The following is an 18550-nucleotide window of genomic DNA, read 5'->3' as shown; positions in this document are numbered from 1 at the left end:
GAGGGATTATGAATTATTATGACCTGCAGTAATTGCCCAGATAGCACAAGTACGTTTTATGGACATCCAATGGACGTACATCTGTGTACATTGGAACGTCCAATGGACGTCCCGCTAAGGTACAATGGACATCCGATGGACGTCCAACGAACGTCCAGAGTTCACAAAATTGGACGTCCATAGAACGTCCGCTACAAACGTACAGTGTACGTTGTTGAAGCTTTCAGTGTACATTTTATGTACATTCAATGTACATCTGATGTACATTCAATGTACGTCTTATGGACATTTTTGTAGGCCAATTTTCAGAAAGTAATCTAGTGTCCATAATTTTTTGAATACATACATAGCAAAAAGCCTTTAGGTATAGGAAATAGTTCCTATAATACTAAACTTATACTTTAAAATATTACACAAAATACCTTTTTTATTTCTCTTTATTATGTATACTTTATTATAGGAACTTCATTAATGCACGACTGCACTTGCACGATAAACAGCAAACACAAAGATATCACAGGATGCATTATATTTTATGTAATAACTTAATAAAGACTAAATTCAGATAATGGCGCCCTATGATGCATGCACATTAAAAGAGGTTTATTTCTGTTCTGTTCCTTCCAAAGTTCCAAACATTATTTCTTAGAACTTAGAGTCAGTACGGTTGTATATTGCAAGCGGGTTTGCCATTCTGTGAATTATCATAAATAAATCCTCCTTCAGTATTCCACAACAATTACAGCGATAATCCCCTAAAAGTACCTGCCTAGTACTACCTTTTACGACCGATAGCGTGAAGAGCGACAACGTTGTCAAGAAGATTCTCATTTAGTTTGGCGGGAAATTTAACAGTTATGTAACAAAATGCACATTTAAGATTTAAATTGGTAGTGTCTAATTACTGTAAGTTCTATAATTACCGATGCGCGATGTAGCTCCGTTATTCTGAAAAAGTTTACCATCGTTTTATCATCATCTAATATTATATAGGTTTAATTAAAATAATTTTAGTGGTTCAGTGTTTTAATTCGATGATGAAAAAATATGTGACTACATTTATTAGAAGCTTCTTGTATTCTATTAATAATATGGCTTTGATTAAAACAAGAAGCTATATATAATTACTCATAATAATAGTCTTTAATGACTTAATAGTCATAATTTTGTGTAAAATCTTCATGGACCACAAATGGATGTCCAATGTACGTTGAAATCAAACGTCCAATAGACGTCGCGTAATGGACGTACATAGTACGTCCAGTTTTGGTCCATGGACGTTTGGACTTTAAATGTACGTTATATGGACGTCCATCGGACGTTGTGTGCTATATGGGTGTATATGATTGTGATCTGAGCAAAATGAGGAACATGAGTTATGACCGAGCAGTAGGGGAGAAATTATTTTAAATATGTAGGTATTATGTGCAGAAATAAAATACTCAGTGTAAGATATTTTTTATGCACCCGCTTATGATCAAATTCGATGTTATCGAAAATCATACCGCTACGACTACTAGGGACGTGTAAGATATTTTTAAAACGTTACTAGTTATCAGTACGGAAATACCGATTTTAAGTTGCCTACTCAATTCAGTACAAGAATCAGATACATCAGTATTTTGTGATCAGTACCACTGAGAACCGGTATCAAAAGTAACCGTTACATGTCCGCACTGATTTTGCCCGTCTCTATTCGCCACGTCGATAGCCAATGGTTGGGTTGGGTTGTGTTCAATATGCGGCACGCTAGAAAAATAAATGCACGGGTCACCCGTCCCGCCGGCGCAGGCTGTGTCTCGTTTAGGTTCAATTTACGCCGGGCCTAACGCGGCTGGACCGAGAGTTGAGAGTGTGGTGTCGGTACGAGGATTTTATCAAGGGTGCCGACGACGCACGAGTGTCGGCAGTAGTATTACGTTACTAAATGAACCATTACGAGATGGGCACGTCAGTTATACGAGTGATGTTGGAATTCTTCTTCTTCTTCTGATGCCTATTCGTTTCGAATATTGGCGATCATTCTGGCTATAATAATTTTATTAACTGACGCTTTATATAGATTAGTTGTTGTGGAGAACCATTTCCTCAGGTTCTTTAACCATGATATTCTTCTTCTCCCAATTCCTCGCTTTCCGAATACTTTGTATTGAAGTATTACCTTCAGTAATCTGTATTTATATGTTGGACAGTAAATAGATATTTGGCAACAACTTCAAATATGTTGCAAACAAGGTCGAACAGAAAGCAACAGCCTTGGCAATAATGATGCAAATATAGAAGGTCCAAATATGAGAAAAACAAGGATTCTGATGGAAGTGGTACATTCCAAAATTCTACATGCGGCACTAGTGTGGCATGAAGTAAAAAACAAACAAAAGTATACATTTATAGACTTTTAGAGAGAGAAGGCCCAAAGAAAAGCCTTATTAAGGGTCGTATGCGCCGTTACAACGACGTCGATTGAAGCCCTATAAATTACAGCTGGAGTACCACCAATACATCTACAGATAAAAGTGAGAGCCAAAACATACGGCCAGAGCAATCAAGAGAAGACAGAAAAAAAAGAACAGAATCGATCACAAAACGGCAGGAAGAGTGGGTAAACGGGTGGAGGGCCGCATGGACAATGACTCTGATGCCTGTTGTGGAGGAGTGAAAGGAGTGCAAATATAGAAGCATAAACTACCTACTTCTTCGTGTAATTCCTTACCAGACACGGGTCGTTTAGAACATATCCTGAAAGGATAGGGAAGGAATAGCTGTATGGACTGCTGAATAAGCGACACAGCAGAACACTGCGTTCGAATGCATTAAGTTCAATGATGAAAGAGTGGAGCTTTATGCAAAAGTGGGCATCTTAAGAGCACGTATTTTTATGACATATGTGGGTAGGGCATAGGTATTATAAGACAATAATTCGTCCCACAATAACGTATGGAAGCGAGACATGGACTCTGAACCAGCGGGAAACAACAAAATTACTGGTACTTGAAAGAAAGATACTGCGGATATCTATGGGCCTTGCAGAGAAGAGACGACAGGAGAATGGAGAAGAAGACACAATGATGAACTCCAGACAATATATGGAGATGAAAGCATAATACGCTACATCAAAGCAAACCGAATAAGATGGGCGGGTCACGTGCTAAGATCGAGTGACGAAAGACTTCTGAACGCCACATTCTGGGAAAGGCCCGATGGCAGAAGGTCAGTTGGTCGCCCAAGAAAGAGATGGAAGGACGCAGTAACCAGTGATCTACGCAAAATGGGAGTTCATCAATGGGAAATAGCTGCTCAGGACCGACAACAATGGAGGGAAATAGTAAACGCGGCCAAGACTCACATAGAGTTGTAGAGCCAAATGATGATGATGATGATGAGGTGGGTAGGAGGGGGGAATGAGTTTAAAGAAGTGCTACAGGCTGTGACAAAAATAGTTAAAGAAAAGAGATTTTAGCAGGAGAGGGACAGCGGTATACTTAAGTAACATAATAAAGAGCGAAAAAAAAAATAGAAGGGAAAGGGTGGCTGCGCAAAAGAGAAAACAATCTGGAAAGACGTCACACGCCCTTAAATTAAGATTGGTTTCAATTAATAGAGAGGGACGATGAAGGCATCCGAAGCCAATAGGCAAAAGGGAAATATAGCCTTCAGATATATTCCATATTCCCTCTACTGTGAATCCAACTCACTCCAGGTACCTGGTATGGTCTTTAGAAATTTGGTGCCTTCAATCTCATTTCCACTTTTTGTATGACACTAAATTAAGTAAACATAATGATTGATATAAAAATTGATTATATCACCTATTAAATAAAATTATCCTTACTTCTTTGGCTATGTTTTCTAAATTCTTTGCAGTAGAAGGCCCAGTAGCGTCAACCAAATTGTGAAGCACACCATGTACGTTTTGTAGAAGAAGATATGGATGATTAAATTCCTCCACTCTGCCGGAATTCATAACCAATATTTTGTCAGAATCCATTACCGTATGTAGCCTTAAAAATAAAAAAACAAATTATATTAAAATGTAAATTTTTATGACTATTATGACTCAATACGTTAATACACACACCGGCAAAATTAGCCGAACACCTTAAAAATGGGACATGTTTGATGTCTCAAATTTCTTAAACCTGTAGTCCGATTTGAGTGATTCTTTTAGTATATTATATCCTTATTATTTAAGAATATCGGTGTAATAATATTGTTGCTAGACAGGTAAATATCATTTTATACCGAGTGTAACAAGCATACGGTGTTTTTTTCTTAAAGTTCACACCCTGTGGAATATTCTAGATTCTAGCATATATAAAATATTGAAATTAAAACTCGATTATAGCATTAGGCTTTCTTAACATTTCCTTTTTGTGATTCATTTGCTTATGTTGGAAAATAAAAAAGTTATGTGCTTTAACAACTAGCCATGTTTTTCATCAATAAATCCTCATAGTAGGGGAGGACAGTATGCTAAATTTGCAGTTACTCTAGCGTTATGGGGACCTATTGGATTGTGAAGAGTAGGTGCTAAAACCAAAAAAAGTTAAGCTAAGTTTTCCATAAAGTGTGGGACACTTATTTTTTAATTAAATTTTCCATTTCCACCAATCATTTTTTCCGATTATAGCTCCATCTATTCATAATTTGGAAAAAATGTGGCGAATAAAAGTTGCTTATTTTTACGTCAAGAATCCAAATCTGCAATAAAAATTGAAGGCTCCTATTTAAGATTTTAAGTAACCCCCCACCCCACCTCCGTGGGGTGCCATTCGATAGATTTTTGATAAATATTGAATATGTGTATTTTGCAGATGGAATTCATTAAGGAGGGACCGAAAAAAAATCAGATTAAGACAAGGTAAGTTAAGTACATGCAAAATAGTGTATATTTCAAAAATCCGACGATGTGGGCGGGGCCTAAGAAAATGGACGAGTCATAAAGTTTCACAAAAAAAAAGCGAATATCGCTTTCACAGACGAAACGCTGGCAAACACTCAAAGATAACATAATCAACACTGCAACAGAATCACTTGGAGAGAGAAAAGTAATACTCACATATTAAAGAAGAAACCCCCGTGGTTTAGAGAGGAAGTGAAGATAAAATGTGAACAAAAGAAGAAAGCCTTTTTACAATACAGAACAAAACAAACACAACAGGTATACAATCACTACAAACGAATCAGAAACGAAACGAATACTTTAGTGAGACAAATAAAAAGGGAGCACTGGCAGGGTTTCTCAAAACACGACTTCTACGGAAGACAAAAAGAAGTATGGAGAATGATCAGAGGGCAAAGAAAGGAGATGAACGAATTAATAAAAGCGAAACACATTCAGAAGGAAACATGAGCAGACTACTTCCGATCTCTATTTGCTAAAGGCGACGATAATGAACCACCAACACCTGAAGTTACGACAAACGAAGAAATAAACATCGAGGGGGGAGAGGTAAAGGAAGCATTAAGAAAATAAAAAAAAAAATTTAAGCACTCATGGGAGTGCCGACAGAAGTGAAAACTTCTTATAGTATATAAATTACAAGCTCATTGCTTTTCCACATCCAAAAGAAGTGCTATACCTATATTATATAAGCGTTGCGTACGTTCTATTCTATTTTTGTATACATACACATAATATATATTTTATGTACGTACGAAATTTATTTCGGCAAAGTGATGACGGTCGCAAACTCAATATTTTTTCCTAACTAAAAAGTGCACAACGTCCCTACAGAAGTTTTCACTTTAAAAATTTATTTCGTCAAACAATGACGGTCGCTAATTTAATACTTTTTCCCCATCAAAAAGTGCACAACGTCCCTAAGAAGTTTTCATTTGAAAAACTTATTTCGCCGAAGCCATGACGGTCGCTAATACAACACTTATTCCCCATCTAAAAAGTGTGTAACGTCCCTAAAAAAGTTTTCGCTTCAAAAATTTATTTCGTCGAAGCAATGACGGTCGCGATGACGGTCGATAATTCAATACTTTTTCTCCATCTAAAAAGAGCACAACGTACCTAGAGAAGATTTCACTTCAAAAATTTATTTCGTCGAAGCAATAACGGTCGCTAATTCAATACCTCTTTCCCATCCAAAAAGTGCACAACGTCCCTAAGGAAGTTTTCATTTGAAAAATTTATTTCGCCGAAGCGGTGACGATCGCCAATTCAACACTTTTTCTCCATCTAAAAAGTGTATAACATCCCTAAAAAAGGTTTCGCTTCAAAAATTTATTTCGTCGAAGCAATGACGGTCGATAGTTCAATATTTTTCTCCATGTAAAAAGGGCACAACACCCATAAAGATTTCACTTCAAAAATTTATTTTGTCGAAGCAATGACGGTGGCGATGACGGTTGATAATTCAATACTTTTTTCTCCATCTAAAAAGAGCACAACGTACCTAAAGAAGAGTTCACTTTAAAAATTTATTTCGTCGAAGCAATAACGATCGCTAATTCAATACCTCTTTCCCATCCAAAAAGTGCACAACGTCCCTAAGGAAGTTTTCATTTGAAAAATTTATTTCGCCGAAGCGATGACGGTCGTTAATTCAACACTTTTTCGCCATCTAAAAAGTGTTTAACGTCCCTAAGAAAGGTTTCGCTTCAAAAATGTATTTCGTCGAAGCAATGACGGTCGCGATGGCGGTCGATAATTCAATATTTTTCTCTATCTAAAAAGGGAACAACGCCCATAAAGAAGATTTCACTTAAAAAATTTATTTTGTCGAAGCAATGACGGTCGCTAATTTAATACTTTTTCCCATCGAAAAAGTGCAAAACGTCCCTCAAGAAATTTTCACTTCAAATATTTATTTCGTCGAAGCGATGATGGTCGCGATGACGGTCGTTAATTTAATACTTTCGCCCATCCAAAAAGTGCACAACGTCCCTAAAGAAGTTTTCACTTCAAAAATTTATTTCGCCGAAGCGATGACGGTCGCTAATTCAATACTCTTTCCCCATCTTAAAAGTGCACAACCTCCCTAAAAAAGTTTTCACTTCAAAAATTTATTTTGTCGAACAAATACCGGTCGATATTTTAATACTTTTTACCCATCTACAATCTGCACAACGTACCTAAGGAACTTTTCACTTCAAACATTTATTTCGCTGAAATGCTGACGGTCGCTAATTCAATACTTTTTCCCCATCTAAAAAGTGCACAACATCGTTAAAGAAGTGTTCACTTCAAAAATGTATTTCGTCGAAGCAATGACGGTCGCTAATTCAATAATTTTTCCCCATCTAAAAAGACCAAAACGTCCCTAAAGAAGTTTTCACTTCACAACATTATTTCGTCGAAGCAATGACGGTCGCGATGACGGTCGCTAATTCAATATTTTTGCCTATCTAAAAAGTGCACAACGTCGCTAAAGAAGTTTTAACTTCAAAAATTTATTTCGCAGAAGCAATGGCGGTCGCTAATTCAACACTTTTTCCCCATCTAAAAAGTGCACAACGTCCCTAAAAAAGTTTTCACTTCAAAACTTTATTTCGCCAAGGCGATGACGGTCGCTAATTCAATACTTTTTCCCATCTAAAAAGTGGACAACGTCCCTAAAGAAGTTTTCACTTCAATAATATTAGTATTATTATACGTACATTATAATAATACACGTACAAAATCTATTTTGTCGAAGCGATGACGGTCGTGAAATCAATCTTTTTTCCGCATCCCAAAATAGATTTTACATTTATTTTAAATTTAAATACTTTTATACAATTTATGTATACATACTCATAATATAGATACGTACAAAATTTCTTTCGCCGAAGAGATGACGGTCGCGATGACGCATGACGGTCGCGATGACGCATGACGGTCGCGAAATAAATCATTTTTCGCCATCCTAAAATAGGTTTTACATTTATTTTAAATTTAAATACTTCTATACAATTTGCATACAGGGTGTCCCAGACTAATTTAGCCACGCTATATCTCTTAAACGAATAGAGATTTTCGAATGGGACAAAAAGTGGTATATTATACTTATAATACACTTTAATATGGCGTACAAAAAAATCATCCCCTAAATATACATCCCTTAGTTACAACCCCTAACTTAAATTTTTTAATAGCACCCTGTATATTTTTTTATAGTTTTGGATGTCGTCTTTTATCGTCTATTCAACACATTTTTTGAAAATAAAATCGGTTCGTAAATAACCAAGAAACTATCAGTTTATTTTTGTTAATTGTGTGTCCCAGACTAATTTATCCAGGCTATATTTCTTAAACGAATAGAGATTTTCGAATGGGACAAAAACTGATCTATTCCATTTGTAATACACTTTCATATGGCGTAGAAAAAATTCATCCCCTAAATATTGATCTTTAACTTACAGGGTGCTATTTAAAAAAAATAAAGTTAGGGGTTGTAACTAAGGATGAATATTTAGGGGATAATTTTTTTTCTGCGCCATATTAAAGTTTATTACAAATGTAATAGATCAGTTTTTGTCCCATTCGAAAATCTCTATTCGTTTAAGAAATATAGCCTGGATAAATTAGTCTGGGACACATAATTAACAAAACTAAACTGATATTTTCTTGGTTATTTACGAACCGATTTTATTTTCAGAAAATGTGTTGAATAGACGATAGAAGACCACATCCAAAACTATAAAAAAATATACAGGGTGCTATTAAAAAAATTAAAGTTAGGGGCTGTAACTAAGGGATGAATATTTAGGGGATGATTTTTTGTACGCCATATTAAAGTGTATTACAAGTAGAATAAACCACTTTTCGTCTCATCCGAAAATCTCTATTCGTTTAAGAGATATAGCGTGGCTAAATTAGTCTGGGACACCCTGTATATACATACACATAATATACCTATATATGTACAAAATTTATTTCGCCGACGCGATGACGGTCGCGAAATCAATCCTTTTTCCCGATCCTAAAATAGGTTTTACATTTATTTTAAATTTAAGTGCCTCTACACAATTTATATACAGGGTGAGTTTTTAGTGCGGGATCGGTCGATAATTCCATTACGGTATAGAATATCGAAAAAAGTTTTTTTAGAAAAAATGTAGGCAATGATATTCTCCACGCTTGAAAAATATGTCCATTTCTACAGGGTGATCAATAACAGCGTGGTATATTAAACATATAATTTTTTAAATGGGACACCCTATATATTTTTTCATATTTATATTTGTCTCATAATTCTTGTTCATATAATATAGGGTTTTGCATTACTATACAGAGTATTTAACAAGTTATGACCATTTTTATTTCGAAATCCCTATGAGATTAACACCCTGTATATAAAGAAGAAATTCATAGACAATAATTTGTTTTATGTAGTAAGATAAGCAATATACTGTAGTTTTTAAATTAAGTCCAATTGAAATTATTGACGAATGTTTGTATACAGGGTGAACTACAAAACCAAATTACGATTTTCTCTATTTTTTTAAATAGATCACCCTATAATTTAGTTTTCAAAAATATTGCATTTATTATACTCTTTCATTTTTATATAGCATTCCCTATATCTAAACTTATTACTTTCGGAGATATTTTTAGTTTTCTTCAACTTTCGGGAATACATTCAATTTTTCTAGTAGAAATAAGTTGGTATTGAATCATAATTAAACAAAATTATTTTTATTCAATAAATAACTAACACAAAAATATAAACCATAGCAATATGCAATGAATGTATCAATAAATGTGATATTAAGGAATTATCATATTTCCCTAATATACAAGAACCATACAATTCCTACAAAAAAATTATAGGTATCTTGTGTATAATAAAATTACAAGATTATTTTTATTTAATAAACAACTCACACAAAACATAAATCAAAACAATATACAACTAATTTTAATAGTTTTTAGATTATTATATCAACAGCATTCTAAGCCAAGAAGTTTTTAGTAACACATTCCTAATTGCAGATTGTGACCCGCAGTTATTAATAATATAATTTTCATATTAAATTTCATTAGTATGATCAAGAAATCCCTACTTTGTTAACACTCAAACTAGGTGATCTATAAATGTTTAAGGTGATATTGTTACAGATTATTTGATTGGTCCACATTTTTTGACGGTTGAGGTTTTTATACGACGGTGCTCCAGTTCTTCCAAAATTGATTTTTTTCAAGTGGGGATATATAAAAAACCTTGTATACCAGAAGCATCCAACAACGCTTGATGATATGAAAAATAGAATAAAAGAAGCTTTTAATAATATTGACTTACAACAATGTTAGAAATGTGGCTCGGTCATTTGAATATCGGTTACAAAATTGCATAGACGTTGAAAGTGGTCATTTTCAACATTTATTTTAGACTTGTATCCTTAACATCACATTAATTGGTACATTCATTAAATTTTGTTATGGTTTATTATTTTTTTGTTAGTTATTTATTGAATGAAAATATTTGTTATATTATTACATAATACTTATTTGTTATGTAAGTTATTTATATTTATAAGATTTGAATGTATTCCCGGCAAATGAAGAAAACTAAAAATATCTCAGAAACTAATAAGTTTAGGTATAGGAGATGCTATATAAAAATGAAAGAGTATCATAAATACAATATTTCAAAAAAAAATAAAATATAGGGCGATCTATTTAAAAAAAAATTGAGAAAATCTTAATTTTGTTTTGTAGTTTAAAAGTGCTTATAAAAATGAATGTTCTACTAAAAAATTCTTGGCTTAGAATGCTGTTGATATACCAATCTAAAAACTGTTACATCAGTTGTATATTGTTTTGATTTATGTTTCATGTAAGTTATTTATTGAATAAAAATAATCTTATATTATTATATACAATACAAAGTTTTTTTTGTAGGAATTTTACGATTCTTGTCTATTAGGGAAATATGATAATTTCTTAATATCACATTTATTGGTATATTCACTGCATATTGCTATGGTTTATGTTTTGTGTTAGTTATTTATCTAATAAAAATAATTTTGATTAATTATCACTCAATACTAACTTATTTCTACTAGAAAAATTGAAAGTAGTCCCGAAATTTGAAGATAACTAAAAATATCTCGGAAAGTAATCAGTTTAGATATAGGGAATGCTATATAAAAATGAAAGAGTATATTAAATACAATAATTTTGAAAAATAAAATATAGGGTGATCCATTTAAAAAAATTGAGAAAATCATAATTTGGTTTTGTAGTTCACCCTGTATACAAATATTCGTCAATGATGTGAATTGGACTTAATTTAAAAACTACAGTATATTGTTTATCTTATTACATAAAACAAATTATTGTCTAGGAATTACTTCTTTATATACAGGGTGTTAATCTCATAGTGATTTCGAAATAAAAATGGTCATAACTTGTTAAATACTCTGTATAGTAATGCAAATCCATATATTACATGAACAAGAATTATGAGGGGAATATAAATATGAAAAAATATATAGGGTGTCCCATTTAAAAAATTATATGTTTGATATACCACGCAGTTACTGATCACCCTGTAGAAATGGACATATTTTCCAAGCGTGGAGAATATCATTGCCTACATTTTTTTTAAATAACTTTTCTCGATATTTTATACCATAATGGAGTTATCGACCGATCCCGCACTAAAAACTCACCCTGTATACATACACATAATATATAGCATAAGCGATGACGGTCGCTATGACGGTCGCGATGACGGTCGCGATGACGGTCGCAATGACGGTCGCCAATTCATAGCTTTTCCCCTATCCAAAAATCGCACAACGTCCCTAAAGATTAAGGTCGCGATGACGGTCGCGAATTCAATGCTTTTTCCCCTATCCAAAAATCGCACAACGTCTCTAAAGAAGTTTTCACTTCAAAAATAGAAAATCTCCAGGAGAGGACAGAATATCGAACGAACTCCTAAAGTACGGAGGACAAGATCTAACTATAGGTACTAAATTTGTAATCAAGATGCAGTAGAAATAAACAAACCAAGACACGTTAAACGCTACTAAGAGCACTCCCGAATCATAATTTACAATGTATATTATACATTGTCAATCCCAAATCATGATTTCCAAAGTTTTACATTGTAAATTATGATTCGGGAGTGTTCCTAGTAGCATTTAACGTGTCTTGGTTTGTTTATTTCTACTGCATCTTCTTTGCAAATTTAGTATAAGCAAATATTAAAACTAATACAAAAAATAATAGAACAAAACAGAATACCACAAGAATGGAGATCAAGCATCCTAATACCCCTCTTCAAAAAAGGAGACAAATCGGACCCGGAGAATTACAGAGGAATTAACTTTATTAAACACAACATTAAAATTAACAACCAAAGTGATAACCAGACAAAAATGAAATTATACCATTAGCAGAAGAACAACAAGGTTTTAGGTTGGAAAGGTCATGCACTGACGCTATATTTATAATGATTGCCTCAACAGAAATCGTTGAAATACAACAAACCGGCATATTTATGTTTCGTGGACCTTAAGAAAGTATTTGGCAGGGTCACATTAAAGGACGTTATCCATTTGTTATACTCGAGAGAGGTACCCCTAGGAATAATTAAAACGATCGAAAACATTTACCAGAACAACACAATAAAAGTAAAAGTGGAAGATGAACTAACTGACCCAATTGAAGCCAGCAATGGGATAAGACAGGGGGATTCTTTGAGTCCTTTATTGTTCAACCTGATCATGGACGCAATAATAAAAAAGTAAGAACTAAAAAAGGATACCAAATGGGAGAAAAACAACTTAAAATAATCTGCTATGCGGACGATGCAAAAGGTATAATACTAATCTCTCAAAGTGAAGATGATTTACAACGTATGCTGCACCAATTTAACATAACCGCCAGAATATTTAACATGATAATTTCCTCAAAAAAGACAATATGCATGGTTATAACAGCAGATCCAATAAGATGTAAATTGGAGCTGGAAGGTCAGATAACAGAACAAGTGATGGATTTTAAATACTTAGGCATCACACTATCTAGCTACGGAAGGCTCGAAACAGAAGTGGAAGATCAAGTGAAGAGAGAAAACAGAGCCGCAGGTTGCCTGAATGACACAATATGGAGAAATAAAAATATCGGAAAAGAAATGAAAGGCAGAATTTACAAAACAGTCATCAGACCAATAATGACATACGCGGCAGAAACACGACCCGACACAGAGAGGACAAAAAGATTGCTCGAAACAGCGGAGATGAAAACCCTTCGAAAAATCGATGGTAAGACTCTATGGGACAGTTTTAGAAGTACAGATATACAACGGAGATGCAAGGTAACATTAATAACTGGGTAAGAAACAGAAGAATAGAATGGAATGACCACATAAGCCGAATTACAACAAATAAGATAGTCAGAACAGCGAGAGACGGTTCACCAATAGGAAGACGATCAGTGGGAAGACCACGAAAACGATGGAACGACAACTTACTAGAGGTACATTGAAAAAACAGTCAGAGTCATGTCTATACAAAAAGAAGAAGAAGAAGAAGAAGAAGAAGAATTTGTTGATAAAGCGGTAACAGGAATTCTGGTAGATGTTCTTTGCGAAAGAAACACTGGGAGGTTTTGTATTACCACGTACCTATATCTCAATGGAGAGACTCTCTGGATCTTTTAGAGATAGAACTTTCTGTTATTTGTGACATTAGATACTTGATCAAGCCAATTTTTATCTCTCATCAGTTGGTTAAGTTTATTTTTTAATCTATTGAATCTAATAATAAAGCCAGTAGTTTCCAGCAAATGAATCGTACGTTACCTTGAGTTTAAATATAATGACCAAATGGAGAAACGAAAATTTCTCCGAAACAAGACAACGAAAAACAAGAAGCAACTTGCTTTGTTTTAAAACTATTACACCTCTGACGTGGTACTAGGTCTGGTGGCTGAGCTATTGTGCCCTAAGTGCGGGATGTATAATAATATACCATTTTCACTTTATAAATATATTTGAACTTCACAGCGTTCGTTTAAACAATTAAACAACAGTATATATGTAAACAATAACTAAGGTATTATTGCTTCATCGTGACTAATCGATTGATCTGAATGTCTCGTCAATTCTTTGGTTCGTTTATATACAATAAATCATAAGGTCAATACCGGTCAATGCCGAAACATATTTACATTACTATAAACTATACTTATAATATTTTATTCAATGCTAAGGGTTAACGTACTATGTTACATCATCCCCTTTTAGAGAGGAGGGCTTATATCGTCAGATATAAGTCCTCAACTATATTATCACCCTAACTTAACAGAAATCCTATTTTTATCCAAAATATAGCAATAAAATATTTATATTATTCCTTATTCTAATAAATTGGTACCTATTTTATAAGCAGATTAAATCTTATTTACAAATTAAATATATTTTAGTCTTTCTTTCACACTAATTCACTTCTTGTATGAATATAGCCTATTCTTATGAACTTCCTTTATTTTTCCCGGTTTTAACTCAATTTTGCAATTTACTTTACCTATCTCTGATATCCTATATGGACCTTTGTACAATGAATCGAATTTGGTGTTCTCTTCGTTTTTAATTAAGACTAAGTCACCTACTTTGAATTTCTGAGGTGATGCTACGATTTGGCTTTGCCCCTGCCTGTTTATTTTTTGTTGTATTAAAATTTTGCGGGCTCTGGTATGCGCAAACTGAAGTTTATACTTAAGCTCATTATAATATGCGTCTATATTGTAGCATGGTTGGATGTTAGAGGTGAGGTTCTCAGGTATATTTGCTGGCCTCCCATATACTAATTCAAAAGGTGTGTACCCATGGTATGAATTGGGGGTGGTGTTGTAACAGTATGTGAACATTCTACACCACTCATCCCAGTCATCCTTACCTTCGTTGATGAAACACCTGACGTACTCGTTAAGTGTGCGATGTAATTTTTCGCAGCTTCCTATCGATTGAGGGTGGTAAGCTACCGAGAAGTTATGTTGGATGTTGAGCATTTTCGTCAAACTCGACATTATTTCGTTTTTGTATTCCGTCCCTTGATCCGTCCTTATTTGTTTCATTAGCCCGTAGGTGGATATGAAGTTTTCGAATATACCCCTAGCTATTGTATGCGCCTCCTTGTCCTGCACCGGGATACTTACTGCGTATTTCGTCAGTTCGCAGAGCATTGTTATGCAATACCGATTTCCTTCTCTGCTCCGTGGGAATGGGCCTACCGTGTCAATATACACTATATCCCATGGTTTCTCGGAAGTGTCCGTTACTACGAATTCCTCTGTATGGCCTTTCTTTGGTTTGTTTACTTGACATTTGTGGCAATTCTTGATATACAGTCTTACTTCGTTTTCCATATTTTTCCATTTAAAATTGGCTTTTAGTTTCTTTATTAGTCTATTATTCCCTACATGGCCTCCAAACATCGGGTGGTTATGATAGGTCTCTATTAATTCCTTTTTTTCTTTTTTCTCCGTTATTGTTCTAGGTACTTCGCAAATGCATATTTCTATATTTTTTAATACTTTATTTCCTTTCTCTATAAATTCTGTGATTGTGCAGTTTGTGAAAATAACGTCATTCGTATATATTTTTATTCTTTTGATTCCTCTAGCCTCCGCAAGCTTATTAAGCTTTCCCAACGCTTGACCTAAATCAAAGTTGGTAAAATTGGTAGGCAGTCTTTCGCAAACCCGTATCCTGTTTCTGATCCGTATGTTCATCTCGAGAGAAATACGGTTATCTACAAAAGACAGAATTGGTAGCTTATGTGCTTCTAAATTATTTAGTACCTTCCTTACAGCTTTTCCCTGACTGTGAGTGTTAATCTTTGCTTGATTCGGGACGGGCTTTCCGCACTCTACCTTAGACCCCGCATTTCTTTTTGCTTGGGCCCTTGTTATTGCCAAGATATGAGTATTATCAATATATAAGCCTTTCAGCTGATCCACGGATATTCTTGAAATACTATCCGCGTAGTTATTATTTCCTGTGATGTAGTGTATGTCAAAGTTGTATTCCTCCAAATCTAGCCTAATTCTTGTGAGTTTAGATGTAGGTTCTGTCATGGAGAAGAGATGGGTCAATGGTTTGTGATCTGTTTTAATAATAAATTTCGGTGCCCCATATAGATAGCATTTAAAATGATTTATGCCCCAATGTATAGCTAGCAGTTCTTTCATAATTATAGGCTTATTGATTTCACTTTTCTTGAAGGCACGTGATGCATATGCTATGGGTAGATCTATACCATCATAGTTTTGACTCAGAATTGCTGAACATGCTGTATTAGATGCATCCGTTGTCAAAATAAATTGTTTGTTGAAGTCCGGATATTGAAGTATAGGAGGGTTTGTTAATGCCAGTTTTAGCTTCTGAAAAGAATTTTCGCACTCTGTCGACCATTCAAATTTCACTTTTTTCTTTGCCAATCTATTTAGCGGTATACAAATTTCTGCAAATTTCCTAATAAATCGTCTGTAATAATTACAAAAAGCTACAAATCTTTTTGCTTCATCAGCGTTTGTAGGGGTAGGATAATTCTCAATTACCGAATATTTTGCTTTATCTGGTCGTACGCCGTCTTGAGATAAATCATGCCCTAAGTAAGTAACCTCTTTTCGGAAGAATTGGCATTTTTCAGGATTTAGCTTTAGGTTGAATTTCCGGCATGTTTCGAATACCTTTCTTAAGTTAGTTAAGTGATGATTTTCTGATATGCCTATTACAACTATATCGTCCATATATAGGAATGCTTTTTCGGGTGTCAATCCTGAGAATGCTATCGACATCATTCTTGAAAAGCTATTTGGGCTTATGTTTAACCCAAACGGTAATCTTGTGTACTGAAATGATCCTTTCTCTGTACTGAAGGAGGTGTATTTTCTTGAGGCTTTTTCTAGTGGGATTTGGTGGAAACCTGACATTAGGTCCAGGACTGAAAACCACCTAGATCTTCCTAATTGATCTAGAATTGCATCTATGCGCGGTAACGGGAATTTATCTGTGACTAACTTCTTATTAAGTTGTCTAAAATGAATGCACAATCTCCACGCCTTGCTTCCGTCTATTGATTTTTTAGGTACTAAAACTACTGGACTGTTGTATTCCGACGTTGAAGGTTCTACGATACCTTGCTTTAGCATTTTGTTTACCTGCGCGTTGACTTCCGATGTTTGAAAATGTGGGGTATGATAATTTTTAATATATACTGGGGTAGTATCCTTCACCCGTAGCTTCTGTTCGTAAAAATTATTATGTGTTAATATGTCGTCTTTTAATGCAAAGATGTCTGCAAAATCTTCACACAAGGCTACTAGTTTCTCTTTCGCATACTCAGGAACTTCTAGATTCAGTGATTCCTGCAATATTTTCTTCCTGTTTTCCATAACATTCTCCACCTTATATATGTTGAATAGGTTCAGCTCCAATGTTTTGATGTCATTTGTATTGATAATCGCACTCTCATAGTTTGTATTCAAAATTTTGATATATGGGTTTCTCCTTGAAATGATCGATCTTGCTATGAAAACTCCTTGTATAATTTCCTGTTGTTCTACGACTATATTCTCATTTATACCTTTAAATCCATTGATTAATCTATAAATTTCGCATCTCGGTGGAATTGCTATGTTGTTCTGATTTGTGTTATCAAGAATATTAAGACTAATGTAATAATCATCGTCAGTTTTTACGTGTAGTTTCAGGTTGGAATAGTCTAACATACATTGATATTTGGTTATGAAGTCTCTCCCGATTATTCCATCTGTGGGTATCGGAAAGTCTTTCCTAACTACCTGGAAGCTATGAAGAAAAGTTTTTCCATTTATGTTTAGTAAAGTGTCTACTCTCCCTAACGTTTGTAATTCTCCTTGCGTAACTCCCTTTATTTTGACTATTGAGTTTCTTTGTATTGCTTGGCGTGGGAAATCATCCTCAATTTTTAATAAGGAAATATCTGCTCCTGTATCCAGTATAAATGTGTGTATTTTATTCGATATTTTTGTGTAAATTTCTACAAAGTTAGAGAGTGTTAAGTCAAAGTTGTAAATATAATGGCTACTTTCTTTTGTGAGACGGTTGGGATTGACCCTAACCCTATTTCCATTCAAAACCCCAACTGCGTTTCCTCAGGCGAATTTTCGCTTGTACTCTCGCTTTCGCAAGTTCTAATATTGGCATTATTTGCTCTGTTAAAATTTGATCTACTGTTTCCCCTATTATAATATTCCTGATTTCTCCTATATCTTGGGTCTCCTCTATATCTAGTACCGTTGTTATTTCGCCATTCTCCTTGCTGTCTCTCATAATTGTTTCTATTCCAATTTCTGTCCTGACCTCTACTACTGTTTCCTCTAAAGTTGGTCTTATAGTTCAGCACTCTATTCTGCTGCTCATCTGACGTGTCTATTGACAAAAATTTTGTCAACGCCTCCTGTGGTGTGTCAAACTTCCCTGCTTCCATTATTATCCTTACCCTTTCCGAACTTGCATTTCGCGTCAATGTATTGACTGTTGCTTCTGCCGCGTATTTTCTAACCAGGTCTCCGGGCATTCCTTCCGCTATGTACGCTGTTTTCAGTTGTTCTACC

The 18550-nt window shown here is 34.5% G+C and overlaps 1 protein-coding gene across 1 annotated transcript in view; it reads right to left on the bottom strand.

The window, feature by feature from the left end:
* Nucleotides 1-18550, bottom strand: part of LOC114325185 (probable multidrug resistance-associated protein lethal(2)03659) — a 276165-nt gene that overhangs the window by 1736 nt on the left and 255879 nt on the right. Inside the window, exon 12 of the mRNA XM_028273181.2 lies at nucleotides 3833-4001. Coding sequence (XP_028128982.2) covers nucleotides 3833-4001 — 169 coding nt within the window. The remainder of the gene's footprint in view (nucleotides 1-3832; nucleotides 4002-18550) is intronic.

The sequence above is a fragment of the Diabrotica virgifera genome, chromosome 9, assembly GCF_917563875.1.
Source record: "Diabrotica virgifera virgifera chromosome 9, PGI_DIABVI_V3a".
Classification (NCBI taxonomy): domain Eukaryota; kingdom Metazoa; phylum Arthropoda; class Insecta; order Coleoptera; family Chrysomelidae; genus Diabrotica; species Diabrotica virgifera.
Note: the sequence above shows the minus strand (reverse complement) of the source record. Positions and strands in the feature narration are given on the sequence as shown.